This window comes from Coffea arabica, chromosome 1e (assembly GCF_036785885.1).
Source record: "Coffea arabica cultivar ET-39 chromosome 1e, Coffea Arabica ET-39 HiFi, whole genome shotgun sequence".
Lineage (NCBI taxonomy): Eukaryota > Viridiplantae > Streptophyta > Magnoliopsida > Gentianales > Rubiaceae > Coffea > Coffea arabica.
In genome coordinates this window covers 56,304,161-56,320,466 of record NC_092311.1, presented here as the reverse complement: position 1 = coordinate 56,320,466, position 16,306 = coordinate 56,304,161, and the positions used below count along the sequence as shown (strand labels likewise).

General features: G+C 36.1%; 2 protein-coding genes and 1 long non-coding RNA gene across 4 annotated transcripts; 2 read left to right on the top strand and 1 right to left on the bottom strand.

The window, feature by feature from the left end:
• The first annotated feature begins 1,883 nt into the window (after positions 1–1,883).
• Positions 1,884–6,569, top strand: LOC113735436 (uncharacterized). The gene is made up of 6 exons (XM_027262446.2): positions 1,884–2,446; positions 2,812–3,023; positions 5,398–5,677; positions 5,778–5,863; positions 5,956–6,047; positions 6,168–6,569. The coding sequence occupies exons 1-6, from the start codon at positions 2,081–2,083 to the stop codon at positions 6,422–6,424; spliced, it is 1,293 nt and encodes a 430-aa protein (XP_027118247.1). The 5' UTR covers positions 1,884–2,080; the 3' UTR covers positions 6,425–6,569.
• A 3,438-nt stretch (positions 6,570–10,007) lies between these two features.
• LOC140021670 (uncharacterized) lies at positions 10,008–10,986 on the top strand. The gene is made up of 2 exons (XR_011825571.1): positions 10,008–10,477; positions 10,577–10,986. It is a non-coding gene; the product is annotated as an uncharacterized lncRNA (long non-coding RNA).
• A 388-nt stretch (positions 10,987–11,374) lies between these two features.
• On the bottom strand, positions 11,375–15,219 carry LOC113735447 (protein DEHYDRATION-INDUCED 19 homolog 7-like). 2 transcript variants are annotated; one of them, XM_027262459.2, is made up of 5 exons: positions 14,779–15,219; positions 14,457–14,659; positions 13,697–13,774; positions 13,190–13,431; positions 11,375–11,945 (listed from the first exon to the last, which is right to left on the bottom strand). In XM_027262459.2, exons 1-5 carry the CDS (start codon positions 14,867–14,869, stop codon positions 11,837–11,839), a joined length of 723 nt encoding a protein of 240 aa, XP_027118260.1. In that variant the 5' UTR covers positions 14,870–15,219; the 3' UTR covers positions 11,375–11,836. The 2 variants fall into 2 exon arrangements, with proteins under 2 accessions (XP_027118260.1, XP_027118271.1); XM_027262470.2 differs by having other exon boundaries at positions 14,457–14,638; positions 14,779–15,166.
• Between the last annotated feature and the right edge of the window lie 1,087 nt (positions 15,220–16,306).

Here is a 16,306-nt window from a genome sequence, read left to right as displayed (position 1 = left end):
GTTGAAGGACAACTTGTAACACAATTTTTATTCTGAACTCCCGCCTCCAGAGCCTTGAGCTGCCATGTCGTGGGTAAAATTTAGAAGGCCAAATGTAGGAATCCAGGGTGTGTTTTATATTGCATATTTTGGACTTCGTAAGAGCTTTTTTTCTTGGTTAAAAAATAATATATATATATATATATGTCAATTAATAGGGTTTGAATTTGATCCCTTTGATCCAAATCCATTAAATTTTGGTTTAACCTAGACCTAGATATGGACTGTTATGGTCTGAAAAAGTAAATCCAAACTCGAAATCTCGTTGATTTAGGTATTCAATAGGTATATGTGGATATTTTATGAACACGTGATAAAAAAAATTGAAGTAAAAATATTTTAAAAATATATCGAGTTCAAAATAACAGATCACGGGCCTAAATAGTTGTCAAAAAAGTGTTTGGGCCAATTTTGTTTCATTTCCACATGACATAGCTCGTTTCAATGTAATTCACTTTCAATAACTTACAAATATATAATAAAATTTTGTAACTCTCACACACGATGTTAAAATCGATGTACAAGATGTGATCTAAACCTAAAATCGATGTACAATACGTGATCTAAATCTTACATTTTTTTTAGCCAAATCATGTGCGTCAATCTTTCTAGACGGCTGTTTCAACTGTGATATTGTGAACTCAGAAAAAGAACTATTATCAACTGTTTCTATTTATTTTCAAAACTTCATTTGCATCTACTTCCAATCTTTTCATTTGCTTGTTTTTATTTTTCTTATTCCTCTACAATAATGAAGCATGAGCTAGAGTTTGTTTTGGTGTAAACAATTTAGTGTTAGTTTTTGTGATTCCAATTTTATCTTTTGAATTAACTATTAATCAATAAGCATGCATATCACTAAACCTTAATTACACAACTGCCAATATACCACAGTACCTTAAACTACGTAACTGCAAAACTACTTCTCCACGATAATTAACTCCTCCTCACCCAATTATATATCAAATTAAGCTACTACGCATCAAACAACTTCTGAATTCTCATTCCATAAAATTTTTTTTGCTGTCTACTATAACAAAGTACTCCTCCAGCTATTATACCACCAACAACTTTGGATTTCCTTGGTACGTTTTGTTGGGATAGAGATATTTCATCAATTAGTACTTTTTTTTGTCTTTCATTTTTTTTTCCTTTTCATCAATTTTTTTTAATCTGATTTGAACAACTAATCATATTTTTAGACGTTGAAGCCTGTAATGAATCCAAAGTAGCAACATTTTTTACTAAAAGCGTTCTCTTGTTTTTTTACCCCCTAAAGCTTAGCTTGGGAGTTTAGGATAGAAAAAAGCAGAAGGGAAAACTTAAGTTATGAGAGAAGAGAATAGAAAATAAGGGATTGTTATGTTGTTGGGAAGTTTTGAAAATTAGTGGAATAATTTTAGATACGAAAGACATTAAATATTTGTTTAAGACCTTTTTAAGGATAAAATAGGTATTTTAAAAAAATTTCACAAGTTTTCTCAAACTCTCTCTCCATTTCCATCCAATTTGAGAGGAAAATTTTTACCTACTATTCATCCTCCTGAAAGCTCCAATTTTCGGTTCTTTTCTTTCTTACTAAAAACTCACAAAGGAAAACTTTCTCATCTTTCCTTTTCTTTTCTGTCCAAATTCTCAACTTCCAAACGAAGCCTAAGTCTAATGCATCAATGACTTGTACTATGAGTATTAATAACTTGTATTATTAGCATTCAAAGTTAAAACCTTTTTTTTTTTTTTTTCCAAATAAAAAAGGTTGTACTACTATCTATAAGCAAAGTACAACTCAAGGCAGCCATTTGCAAAGCAGTCAGGTGACTTGTACCTTTAGCTTTTGGGCTTCCCCCCTTCAAAGAGACAGAGAGTTGAATGCCCCTCCAAAACCTCCCCCAAAACCCTAATTATTTCCAACCTCCAAAATTTACTGGCATTTCTCACTTGATTTCCATTGTTATTTCAGTATCGTTTTGATCACTACCCTAATTATTCTAATCTATTCAGATACTTTCGTAATTCATAGCGTGTATAACAATTTACAGCAATGTCGGGTTCGGGAGGCTTCGCCGTTTCGCGGAGCCATGGCGGAGACAGATTTTATAATCCCCCAGCGATGAGGCGGCACCGGCAGATGATTTTACAGCAGCAGCAGCAGCAGCTACAGCATTTACAGAGACAGCAGCAGCTGGCTCAGCTGCAAAGGGCATCTAAGTCGGATTCTGCCGCTACCGCGGCGACATCTCCGGACGCCGGGAATCGGACCGACTCCGACGACTCCTTGCCGACATTGTCCAAACCGTCCTCAGTTCGCTCCCCTTCGCCTCCAATACCTCCAGCTCCCAGCGTCACTAACTTGGATCGGTTTTTGGAGTCGGTTACCCCTTTCATTACCGCCCACCACTCGTCTGAGGTAAAAATTAACCCAGGAAAAAAAAGAACTTGGTTTATCAGAAAATGCAGCTGGAAACAAACGAGTTAGGATAACCCAAAATTCGTATTAACTCCATGCTCAGATTGTTTTAGAGGGACCACATCCTGAGCATAACTACAATTTTTATCTCATTTTTTATTTTTTGTATTGTTCGATTGATCTGTAATGTTAGCTAACAGCGTGCAAAGGTTAAAGTTTTTAATTTGGCTCATATAATGCATAAATTGTGACTTTTGCTTTGCTTAGGTGTCTGCCATCCGTTTTTCCAATTGAAACTAAGCATCATTGCATTTGCAGTTTTTTGTTTTACTTATTATTAATTCGTGGCAATGTTGTGCCAACAGGCATACGCAAGGGTACGGAGAACCAAGGAAGCAGAGCTGCATCCTTTCTATTGCCTCGGGGATCTATGGGAATCATTTAATGAGTGGAGTGTCTATGGAGTTGGAGTGCCATTGTTGTTGAACGGGAAAGACCATGTCAAACAATATTATGTGCCCTTCCTGTCGGGTATACAATTGTATGTTGACCCGTTGAAGCCCCGTTCAACCATTAGGTAAGCTATTGTGTAACAGATATTAGATGAGTTTAATATACATTTGCTTATGAGTTTCCTATTTTTGCCTAGATCTTTGCTTATAATTTATTAGTTTCTTCTTTCTGCCAAATACTGTTACTAGTGTTTTCGGTATGAGAGCAGTTGCAGCTGTGATTTACTTTCATTACTCTTAATCAGGAAGCTATAGGAACCTGATCATGGTTGATCTCGTCATGTTTTGTTGGTACCTAGCTGTAATTGGGCTGATGCTGCTCTTATTGTGAGAGTCGACTAATTGCGAGAGTCAATTAATTGATATATTTTTTTCTTGATATCTCACACTCATGTAAACTGATTTGAAGTATGTCAGAGGCCCAGGCAACATATATTTTGTTAGTATAATCGACTTCAATCAGATTCTTATAGATACATCCAGGTAAAATTTGTCCCAGGGATTTGTTTTGGGCCATTGTTTTTGACCATATTTGATTGGTTATCTTGAGAGAGTGTGAAAAGCAGACAAGTGGGAACTCCATATGTCTCTTGGGACATCAAAACCATTTTGTGGATTGTCAACACAATATATAGTAGTAAGGAAAGAGGAATGGTTGGAATCAGTTTGAAGAAAATCCGCAACTATTTTAGTGATTATAATTCTATCTTCTTTCTATGTTCCTCGTCAACGTCATCCACTTTAGTTGATTGATAGATCTGGCTGGCTGTAATTCATTGAGAATTACCAGAGCGTACTTGACAGTAAAGGCAAAATTTTTGGGTAAAATCTACGTAAAAATTTCTGCCTCCTACATTTGACACTTTATGGATTGAAGTTTTTTCTAGTCATGGCAGTCTATGCGAGTGGGCATTACATTTGTTGGTCCCTGATTAAAGACATTGTGACATCTTTTGGTTTTTGCTTGCACTAATCAAAGCGGTAACTGCACATGTATCTAATGGGTATAGTTTTTCCCCCACTCCTGTTACTTGCATCATTACATTAAGATGACAATCAAATCCATGTGCTAAATGTGGCTCATATTTCATCCTGTGATACTTTAGTCTCATAGCAGATGCCCATTGGAAAAATTTCCACATATCTCCTATAATTCTGAAACTTTTTGAAATCTATGTTATTTAAATTACACTTTTGAGTTGACCTGAGTTGTTGATGAATTATAAACTGGGAAAATAAAAAGAAGGTTACGATGGCATGACATGTTTTTGTTTGTCGGTTGATCATGTTTTGTGTATCGATGTGTGTATGTATGAATCTACATACATGTTGATAAAATGTAACAAAGTAGGAGAATAGCATGTCATGAAGATTGTTTGTCCGCACATATATGCGTGCTTGAATAACTACAAACTTGCACAAGAGTCAATTGAAAGAAAGTATTTTTTTTATTATGTTTACAGGAAAAACCGTGGTTCCTGATTAGGACTAGGCTTTACCCCTACAATGTGTTAAATATTCCTATCTACCTCCCTAAGTTGTGTTCACACTTGCAGGTTGATGGTACAGACTACAAACAGACTAAACTTGCTTTCTATGTTTCCAGAACTCCTCTACTTATATCCTCTACTTATATAGGATCTGCTATTACCATAGTAAATTATAGCAGATTGTCATATTCTGCTTCAGTATTTTGAGATTCTAGTTCCACCAGGCATGATGGTGCTAATATGTTCATAAATCATGCATGCTACATGGAGATACTGTAGCTTACATCCATGAAAACTTTTTTAATTCTTGTCACGTCCTCTTTAATTGCACCATTAGAAAGTAATTATTTGTTAGATACTTCTTCAAACTGATTGTGTCGTGAATTTCTCTGACAGATATAGTTTATTTCACGCTCATGGAAAATTTTGTGGATTTGGATGAAAATGTTGATGCTTTCTCATGCTAAATGCAATGATGTGGAGAACTTGTGATTCATTTGTTGTCATCTAATTGCGCTTAAAGAGAAAAGTTGACATTGAGCTTGTGAGACTAGTCTTTTTTGAATCCTTTCAGCATCTAGTGCTATCAGTGCAACTTGGATGCACGTCTTCAACAACATGGGTCAATACTTGCTGGTGTAGTTTTCTCTGTCCACCACAACCTACAAATAAGCAGTGATCATGCACTAAACTATGTATGTTTACAAGATGTGATAAATATATGAAGCACATGTTTATGAGCAATTGATTTCACAAAAAGCCACCTCAAGAGGCTTTTCTTGTTTTGTGCCTTGTGCTGCAAATCTTGGTCGTAAAATGTACCAATTGGTTTTTTGCCTGATGCATGTAATGGTATCTTTATATATGATGCTTTTATTGTTTTTATAGATGATTAGCTCCTCTTATAGGAGACATCATTGAAAGACTGTTCATATTTTTTTTTTGGCAGGAGGACCTGTGAGGAGAGTGATGCTGAGTCATCAAGGGAGAACAGTAGCTGTGGCAGCAGCGACTGTGAAGCAGATAAGAGATCCAAAGCTGAAGGATTGCGGAATCAGCACCTCCTCGCAAACTTGAATAGCCGACGACTAAATCGACTTTCATTGAGAGAAAAATCTGTTACGAGTTCATCAAGTGATGATGCTGAAATTTGTAATTCACCTGGACAACTCATGTTTGAGTATTTGGAACAAGAGCAGCCGCATCGTCGTAAACCATTAGTTGATAAGGTTACTTGGCTTCTTGAATTTCAAAGTCAATTGCATTCACTTCTGTGCCTAAAACTTCTACCTTTGGTCTTTTCTTGTTCCCTTCTCCTGATTCACACAGATTTCAGTTCTTGCATCTCAATTTCCAGAACTGAGAAAGTGTAGGAGCTGCGATTTACTCCCCTCTAGTTGGATCTCTGTAGCATGGTAAATTCCTGTTTGTCGAAACATATAATGCTTGTTTTATCAATGTTGTGTTTTGGCTCTTGCTCTCACTATATAAAATAAATTTGGTGCAGGTACCCAATATATAGAATACCCATGGGTCCAACATTACGGGATCTGGATGCATCTTTTCTGACCTTCCATTATCTGTCAACACACACTAGAAGTATTCTCTCTCTCTCTCTTTCTCTCTGTGTATGTGTGTTTTGTTTTCCTGGATCTCTCTCTTTGTGCTGTCCTGCTTGCCTCTTGATACCAACTATTTTTCTTCCCTTGATTTCTTCAGGTAATAGTCAGCCACAATTTCATGGTTCCAGTAGTAGGAAAGTCCATCCATTTGCTGATGCATCTTCAAAAATTTCTTTACCAGTCTTTGGACTTGCTTCTTATAAGTTGAAAGGTTCAATTTTGAATCCATGTGGACCTCATGAATGTGAGCAAGAGAATTCTCTTCTGCAAGCCGCTGGTGATTGGCTTCAGCAGTTGCAAGTTGCTCTTCCCGATTACCAATTTTTCCGTGCTCATTACTCTCAGTGGAGATGATAACGCTGGAGATGTATTTATGTGCTACATGTATCTTCCTAATGAATAGTGTTTCAGAAGTCCCCCTTGGGACAAACAATTTTGGGAACTAGAATGGTTTCAGGAAACACTCACCTGACTGAAAGTGTTACAAGAAAAAGGTACGCGGGTGTCTTTAAACCTCCTGCCCCATGTCGATTATAAACAAGTAGCATACAAGAGTTGGAATGTCCTCGCAGCTTCAGCAAGGAGTTGATAATGCGCCAGATTATTTGTAGATGATTAGCAATTTACAGGTAGACACGAGTTGTTTTGTGCTAGGGTTGGTCTTCTGAGCAAATATCAGAAGAAACACAGGCAACTTCTAATTTCGGATGGCTTGTTGTCTCGCCTCTTTGGGTGGCTGAAACTTTTGGTAATCAAAGCATTGTTACAGAATCTTGCTCTCTAGTCAGTATTAAGAGACTTGACAGCTATTGTTGCAGTAATGAAAAAGTTTGAACCATATGTATTCATGGATTTGCACATATAGACCCCATACCTGTTGCCTTTATATATACTAGATTGTTGTCGAAGTTGTCTATACAAGATTTGTTGTTTAATAATTGCAATGTCCACTTTCTTTATGTTTAATGCCAATAATTAGATTCCTAGTCAGAGGATTAATTTCAGCTTTGATTCTTTTAATTGACCATTGATGCAATGATAAATTCACACATTCATGAATGAATTGGTTATGATTGTTGATAAATTCTAAACAACTAGCTTTTCCTTGCTTTCTTGACAATTAAAATACAACCATTAGTTACTTCTCTAATTAAAAGATAACCCTAAATACAGTCATAGGATTTAAGCCTTTAACATCGCTGAGAATTAGAAAAACTCAATTTTAACTAACTAATATACATATTCGGTTTATTTAAATTAGATTATATATTCCTGTGACATATTCGAAAATCCCTAATGCAATTAAATTACATCACTTGTCACAAATACTAAAACAATCAAACAATTACGGATTTGATGTTTCAAATGGCAATAGATCATTCTGACAATCAAATAGTGATAAGTTATTTAATTATACTCTCTCCGTCCCACTTTGATAGTTCTGTTTTTTTTTTTCACACAGTTTAAGAAAAAGTAGTTAACTTTGTTGGAAAAATAAATTTAGATTGCTATTTTTTTAAAATACCCTCATATTAAATATGATACAACTTTATGGGAACTTGAATTGATGGTAAAAAAAAGAATCAACTCTCATTAAATGTGGTAGGTTTATAGTAACAACTACTTACATTGAATAAGGATATTTTAGGAAAATTGAAATACAACTACATTCTTCAATTGGAAAGTGAACTACAATTTGGGACAGATGAAAAATGAACAGAGGACTATCAAAGTGAGACGGAGGGAGTACAAGAAAAAAAATCTCGAGAATGAACAAATAATATGTAATACTCATGAACTAATAAAACAATAAAACTAAATTAGATCACACAGTTATTATAGAATCAAAAGTTTTGATTATTCTTCAACTGAAGAAGAAAGTAGCAAGAGAAAAGTGCGGAAGAAGTAAGATTATGAGAGAGAAAGAAAGAGGGATAGAGCAATGTTTTGAAAATCGAACCGGACCGGCCGGTTCGACCGGTTGAACCGCGAACCGGCCATGGTACCGGTCCGGTTCAATGCCATAGTTGACTTTGTTAGAAAACCGGTCAAGAACCGGTCGAACCGCTATTGAACCGGTTTTCAACCTTCTTTTTTTTTTTTTTTTTTTTTTACAAAATGCAGCTATCAAGATTCGAACTCAAGACCTTTGTAATAGAAGACCAATGTATTAACCGTTTTACCATCACATCCTAGTAGTTTTTTTTGATAACTTATTTATATAAAGCAAACACTCATATTTATTTTTTCCATTTTTCTTACAAAATATCATTTTCTCATGGCTCTTTCTTTTTAATTTTCAACTCTCTCTCTCTCTCTCTCTCCTCTTTTTTTTTGTCACTCCCTTTTTAATCAAACCTCTTTATTTTTAATTTACTGATATTTTCTTCCATCTTTTAATTTTGTTTTTGTCCATTAAATTGAAAAAAGTTCAAAAAGAATTATTTTTTAACCCAAATTATTTAATGCTACAACCACTCACTTTTATTTCATTTTTTGTTTCTTATCAAGTTTACATTTCTATTTTCGATTTTCTTGACTTCCTTCGAACTCCAAACTTTCTTTTTTAAATTGCAATCTCTAAAACGTAAATTAAAATTTAAGTTCACAATATCTAAATTCTCATAGACGTGAATTTTGTATAATTTCAAAATATTGTGATTTTTTTGGGTTGGATTTAGATATAATTGAAATTGAGATGAAATTTATTTGTTTTAACTTATAATTTAAAAAATTTATTTTTAAAAAATTCAAGTTATTAAAAAATAGTAAATCTTTCATCATATAAAGTATTAAATTAATCCATTACATGTCTTATTTTGTACATATATATATTTATATAAATAATTTTTAAAAAAATTTATTGAACCGAAGTTGAACCGGCCCAACCGATTGAATCTCGACCTTTTCACTTCACCGGTTCAATGAACGGTCCGATTTTTAAAACATTGGGATAGAGCTGTGGCAAAAACCACGTCCCTCCAAGGCTCTAATCTCCTTTTATACAGAAATTGTTTTTCCTTTTACTTTTAGAATCCTTCCTAAACAAAATCCATTCTAAAAAGGAATTAAAGTAGTAAATATTCCATGGCTAATTGGTAGCGACATTACTAAGGACATAAGAGTTCATTCCCAATCAACTACAGTAAGAGGCGGTCAATAAAAATTCCTTTTCCCGACAGTTAAATCGTCTTTGCCAATTCCCATAATTTCGGACTTCGCAAGTAGGCAAAGTTGCAAACGCGCCCACAATGATTAATGAAGGTTGGTGACAGTATTTATAGGGGAGAGACAATACACAATGATTAATGAATGGATCAGTGGCCCTGAGATTCTAACACTACAAGTGGAGCAAGGCGCGTCCCAATCAATTTTTCATTTTAGCACGCACAGAGAACAAGAAAGCCCTCCTCGAGCCCAGCTCTCCCAGGCACAGTGTGTTTAAACACAATGGAGCCCATTGAACAGGACTGTCAAAGTGGACTTCAGGAGCATCAGGAGAGGCCCGTCCATTCATAATGGGCCGCAACCGGATGATGATGAAGGATTTGACACGGTCCCTGTTAGTGGGTATAGTCACTATAGTGTTCCCGGGCAAGGACTAGGACATCCATAAAAAAATAATGAAAATTGCATAAATCATCCCTCACATGTTAGCGATGTGAAAATTTAGTCCCTGAGAACGAAAACGAGCATTTTTAGTCTGTTAAAAACAAAAAATGATCAATTTTGGTCCTTGTTAGCTTTTTCGTGTGAATTCTTGATAGACCCAGTCATGAAAACATCAAGTGACCAACTTTTGAGGAACAAAAAGGGCAAATCACTCATTTTTTTTTTTTAAACAAAAAATTGAAAGACCGGATAAAAATTGGAAAAAAACCCCAGAAATCAAATAAAAAAAGAAAAGAAAACTACGAAGAAACTATACAAACCAAAAACGCGATAAAAAAAATATCGCTACTCTGGAAAATGATAAAGGATAAACAAAATAAAATAAAAATCATCAACCGAGTCCAAATTTTTGAATAAATGTTGCCTCTCTTGTCTAATGTGCCGTCAAAAATCAATGTTGAATTTGGTTGAAAATTGGATATTTGCCTTTTCCATTTGCTTTCCCTCTTTCTTCAGATTTTGTATAAGTGATTCTGAATGAAGGTTGTGATAAAGATGATAATTGATGAAGAAGCACGCCAAAGATTATTTAGTGAATGATGTATGTGTCAACACTAATGCCAGCAGCATTAGAACGTAGGCTATCCCCTGATCTATCACAGTACCGTCGCTGTTGGTGGGAGCAGCAGCAGGGGCATAAGCCATGGCAGTGGCAGTGGGGAAAGCAGTGGCTAAAACGAGGCAAATGACAGCCACCAATGCAATTGAAGCCCTTGACACCACCTCCATTGTTAGGTAGGTTAGTTTTTGTCTCCGAAAGAATATCGGTTTCCGTTCCTCTGCGATGCGAACAGAAGAATATTGGATTTCTTACACCCGTTCATCTCCGAACAGCGGCTGCGCCTTTGGTTGTGGGAGGAGGAGGAGGAGCCACAGCAGCAGGGTATGGGGGCAAGTCACTCATCTTAACCAAACTCTAAACTTATGGGATTTTTTCTTTGCTGATTTTTGTTGCCACCCCAAATTGCTTCGATTCAAGGGCTCAAAGTCTTAGACTTCGGCAATAATCAGTTGTTCGGCGAGTTACCAAGCCAACTGGGAGAGTTGAATCGTCTTGAAATCCTCACCCTTGGTCCCAACCTCTTCATTAGTGTCAGTTCGCCGGAGCTTTGAAACTTGGCCTTCCAAGTAAGTTTGGTGGTTCTCCTATGACAACTTCAAAGAAATTTAGGGATTTGAAGTGTTTTGAAAGAAGAAAGATACCTGTCCTCTACATTTTGGTCAAGATCTGAGTGATTTGCCTTTTTTATCTCTCAAAAGTTGGTCACGTGGTGTTCCCATGACTGAATCCGTCAAGAATTCACACAAAAAAGCTAACCTCTTTGCCTTTTTTATCCCTCAAAAGTTGGTCACGTGATGTTCCCATAACAGGATCTGTCAAGAATTCACACGAAAAAACTAACAGAAACCAAAATTGATCATTTCTTGCTTGTAATAGACTAAAAATGCTCGTTTTCGTTTTCAAGAACTAAATTTTCACGTCGCTAATATGTGAGGGACGATTTGTGCAATTTTCCCAAAAAAAAAATTTACCCTTCCTCTTCCAATTGTGGAGCAATCTATATAATACCCCTTTCCCCCACCCACCCAAAAAAGGTTAAAAAATCAAGGCATTCTCAATTGTAAAACTGATTATCTGAAGAATATAGTGTTATAGATAAGTGAATCTGACAGTAAAGACATAAGCCTGCTTTCTGGGAATTCCATGTAGACACATGAATTTACATTCATAAGTATCAGCTAACTACAAGGACGGACAACAATGTGCTACTAGGGACACCTTGAACTAAAAGAATTTGATCATCCAAGCTGCTCATATTACAAAATGACCGCTCACAACTCGACTAAAGTGTAACAGCACCTAGGACTCTTGACTGTTGCTCAACAACAGCGCTATCTAAAGAAGAGAAAGGCAAGGCCAGCTAGCCATAGCTCAAACAGATGGTGTTTGACTTATGACATGCATCAGCAGCTTCCTAATTCAAGCCTAATTATTTTTGTTATATCCATCATGACGTCAAAAAGATGCAGCTTCAGTCACAGGCTTCTACGTTAACACTCGAGAAATGACAACCAGACATCCAATTCTCCTGCTCAGAGTTGGTCGCCCAAAATGGTGGAAACCAATAAGTCACGTATAAATTCACATCTCTGAGCCTTCTCTTCATCCTTGTCAGGAAGAGCAGACAAGTTGACATTTCCGCTGCCACAAATTTGATAAAACAACGCCAATCATCAAAACTGTTTTAATAAGCAATGATATGTAGAAACACCGAGTACTTACCAGAAGAGAACTGGAACTTAGCTATTCTGAAGATTAACAAGCAGTCATACATGAAACTACTTATATCTCAAGCATGCTGTTTTTATCAATCATCTGGTGAGCTAGCCCTCTACAGTTATGCATCCATAGTGTTCACCAAAAAGTAAAAGAAAAATAAGAACGAAAGAAGGAAACAGCTTGAATTCACATCCTAACAATTTTCTGGCCTTGTGCTGAATTGCTTCTGATTCTTGAAAGCAGAATTAGAACCCAGAAGTAGCTTTTCTGCTGCTTATGATTATCAGATCTTTGGCATCTAGAAAACCTAAAAGCAGGTTTTGAAAAGCAATTGAAAATAAAAAATGTATTTAACTTTTTCAAAATCAAAAGATAAAATCAGTTGTTCAAAAAAATTGAAGCAGTGAACCCCTATCGTCCGAATGAAAGAGATGACATTGCACAGTACAAGTGTGTTTGGATTACATATTATTTCCACTTGCACACTGACGTGCTTGTATCATCAACACATTTTTCAATCACCTTTTTATCTCACATACATCACATCAAAAAGGTGCTACAGTATTTTTCACAAATTTATCTCAAATAATTTACTCTCCAAACACTATACCCTGAAAAGTTTCAAGTCTACACCATCTTACCCCCAATATGTACCAGCCATATAGTATCTGAATACCCTTTATACAAGTTATTCTATCCATAAAAAATTTCTCATGATATTTTCAGCACTTTGTATCAGGATCCTGCAAATTTGTTTCCGCTCCATCATTGCCCATTTAGTTCACAAGAAGCTAAAAGTACAGACACACGGGCAACACCCGTTTCTATAAGCAGATTCATCCTTATTGCTTTCATTTTTCAGCTTGCTGGATATGACTGTCAATAAAAAGTGAAATATTACCAAGTTACACCTGAAAACCTTCAATAAATAGTCAATGTTGTCAGGCCATCTTTATTTCCAAAACCTCATCAATATGCCTTTGAAAGAAGATATAGATTATCTTGATAAATAATGATCTAAAAACTCAATCCCAATGTTACAGTTCAAGAGAGATGAAAGCATAGGCTGTACAAGTCAACCAACCAGGTCCGAAGCAGAACCAATTAGAATAGATAAAATGAGGTAACGGATTTGAAAACCGAACAAAAAAACAATCTGGTCATACCTTTCTAAGTTACTATCAGGTGAATCGCTCCCTAATGAGCTTCCTTCAATCAGAGGTCTAACTATTTCAGGTTGAGGATTGTAGAGAAACGGTAAAAGGAGAGAATCAGATTCTACAGCAGAAGAAGAACTGACGCGAGAACCCTTAGGAGGTGAGTGCAAATGTTCATCCCATAACTCCTTTTTCAAGGAAGAAAGGGCTGGATGAGATCCACCATTGCAGAATTTCTTTTTGCAAAGAATGTAAGACCAAGTCAAGGTGCACAAAAATTTAAACCACTAAAACATTATCGCCACAGAAAAATTCTTCACAACCTGCAAAAAGAAAAATCCAGCTAAACATTCACGCGAAAAACATTCACATGTACAATATGATTATCATGAAAAATATGAAAATTAGATCCTCTAAATTAGGATGACTGGGGAATTCTAAAAAAACGAAATTGCTGCAAGATAAATAAGGGAAACACTATAACCAACAGTAAGAAGAAGAAACTGTAAAGGATATCTTCAAGATAGTCTCGTGCTGAGTAATTAGATGTACAGCCATGTTCGCGTCCACCTTTGAAACACAAACTGGACAAATCTGTAAAAACAAAGTAACTCCATCAAAAGCATGATTAAAATCAGAATGCAAAGCAATACAAAGTGCATGCCAGTACATATGCCTGGATACACAAAAGACTTCAGATGCAACCTAACTGGTTTGAGAGCAAAAAAGCAGGCCATAAGGATTATGGACCTATCATCTATCTGAATCCTTTGCGTTGAAAAAGAAAATTTACCTGAAATTCCAGCATTCTTAACCCCAAATTCCCTACGCCAAACACCAGCACACCTCCCCCCCCCCCCAACCAAACCCAACAAAAAAAAAAGCTCAACACAAACAGTATAGCAGGATTTGGAGCCCAATACAGAATAAACCCAACCAAAGACCCTGTTTGATCACGTCACCAATGAGATTAACAACAACCTTCACTTGTAAAAACAAAGATAAATCATCGAACTTGGAACGAGCAGATTACAAAAAAAATTTGAAACTTTTGAAAGATAGTAATGACAAAAGACTACAGAAGAGTCTTCCACAGTTTAGATTCCCAATTTTTAGTCTCTAGCAATGAAATTCAGTAGGTCAAACAAATAAATTCCCCTAAACTGAAATGTCTTTAAGCTGTGCGCTGGCGAGAACTTAACAACATTGTTACAATACTTTTTTCTACCCAAAAAATAAATTTAAAAAAATTGCAGAAAGGAAAGAGTGGAATTACTTGAGCTCTGGCCTCCTTGTGATGGACGACATCAACATGACAGTATAATTCTAGGACGTCAAAATCCTCGGAACAAAAGGGGCATGCCAATCCCAACTTTTCATCAGAGCCGGTGTCGTCATCATCGACGTCGTCATCGTACTCTTCAGCATCCTCCTCCTCTTCAACATCAATATAACTGTCTGCTCCAACATTAATGACCTCTAAAATAAAAAATCAATCAACTCAAACCCCCCTCCCCTACCCCTAAAAAAAAAAAAAACAATAATAATAAAGAAAGAGAGAAAGAAAAGTTTAAAATAAATGAACTAATAATACTGACCAGGAGGAGGCAGACAAGCAGCAGTGCCCTTTTTTGAAGAAGAGGGGGAGGTGGAAATCCGAATTTCCCAATCCTGGTCGTGATCGGCCATCTAAGTTTTTGAGGAGGGTGCAAAAAATAGGGGGGCTTTTTGTTATTGTGATTATTAGTATGTACTATAGTCGGCGGGTACCCGGATTACTGGTGAGGAGGGGGAGGAGGATGGGGCATCTCTCGGCTGGGCAGCCCGCCAAAGTCTCAATATGACGGGCTACCGGAAGAAAAATACACTCTATCCTAATGCTGCTGCTGCGACTGCTAGTCTACTACTGCCCTCCTTTGCCTTTTCAACAGAGACAGAGAGGAGGAACGGAGTGAGAATGGCGGAGAGCGAAGCCGAGGTCATTACAAGGGATGCACGCACACACGATACAGGAGAATAACTTGGACTTTTCGTCGGGTGGTGGATCCGGGTCGTTTACCACACGGATTCTTGGCAGACACGGGTCCAATTACAAAATTGGAGTTGATGGAGTCGCGTGTCATGGGCTCACACCATGGCTTCCCGCGTTTCATATTTATTAATCTTCTACTTGCTCATTCTTATCGTTATTTTTTCAAAAATAAGTTTTTCGAATATAATGTCACAGTAATATATAATAATTCTAAAAATATTTTATTTATATAATATATTAAAATTTTTTATATACATTATTACAATAAGATTTTTCAAAAATATCTCTATAAATAGTTAATTCAAACGGAGTTGCTAAAGCAATCCTTGAAAAAAGTACCTGTGATTCTCGATGTACATAAACATGGGTTTGGTATTTTTTTTTTTTTTTAAAAACTATTATTTATTATTTTAAAAATACCCTCTCAACATTTGTCATGAATGACTATCTACATTATATTTAAAATAAACTTTATGCTCCTATGTAATTATCACCGTATAACCATCATTACACTACACTCCGCGATTAACTAATCCAATAATAATGAACATTGGATCACCTTTCAAAAATCTCTCAAACACACCATCCAAACGGAATCATTTCCTCCTAAGCTAATTTACGAGACCTTCTATATTATTGTTTGATTTCAGCAATTGGGCGATGGACAATTTGGAAGTAAATTCTCATTTTGAACCATACGCATCGTCAGCTGATATTTCCGCATAATTTGGAAGAGCGTAGAATTAGGTTTACGGTGCATATTTCCGGGCAGTTTGGAAGAGCGTAGAATTAGGGTATATAAACATTCAATTAACTTGTTTCCAATTGTAAATATCACTTTCCCTAGATTGTTTCCTCATTATCGCTGGTTCAATTTGTATCAGTACGTGGCTGGATGGTATTTCTCTTTCTTATTTAGTAGCATTGCATGAGTAAGTGAAGTTAACTAAGTCGTTCCCCAACTTATATTTAAAAAAAAAAAAAAGGTTGGTTGTTCCCAAGTGTCTTTGGATATGAGATTTTAGTTTGAATGGAGTTCAAAATACCAAATTAATTCTCCGTGCCAAAAGTTAATGAATTAACATAAAAAAGTG

Excerpts from the sequence above, each read along its gene's own strand:
- LOC113735436 (XM_027262446.2), top strand. The coding sequence starts at position 2,081 with ATGTCGGGTTCGGGAGGCTTCGCCGTTTCGCGGAGCCATGGCGGAGAC. Across the intron at positions 2,447-2,811 it reads CCGCCCACCACTCGTCTGAG|GCATACGCAAGGGTACGGAG; the intron begins GTAAAAATTAAC and ends TTGTGCCAACAG. Across the intron at positions 6,048-6,167 it reads TCTGTCAACACACACTAGAA|GTAATAGTCAGCCACAATTT; the intron begins GTATTCTCTCTC and ends TGATTTCTTCAG.
- LOC113735447 (XM_027262459.2), bottom strand. The coding sequence starts at position 14,869 with ATGGCCGATCACGACCAGGATTGGGAAATTCGGATTTCCACCTCCCCC. Across the intron at positions 14,660-14,778 it reads TGCTTGTCTGCCTCCTCCTG|AGGTCATTAATGTTGGAGCA; the intron begins GTCAGTATTATT and ends TTTTTATTTTAG. Across the intron at positions 11,946-13,189 it reads CCTGATAGTAACTTAGAAAG|CGGAAATGTCAACTTGTCTG; the intron begins GTATGACCAGAT and ends AATTTGTGGCAG.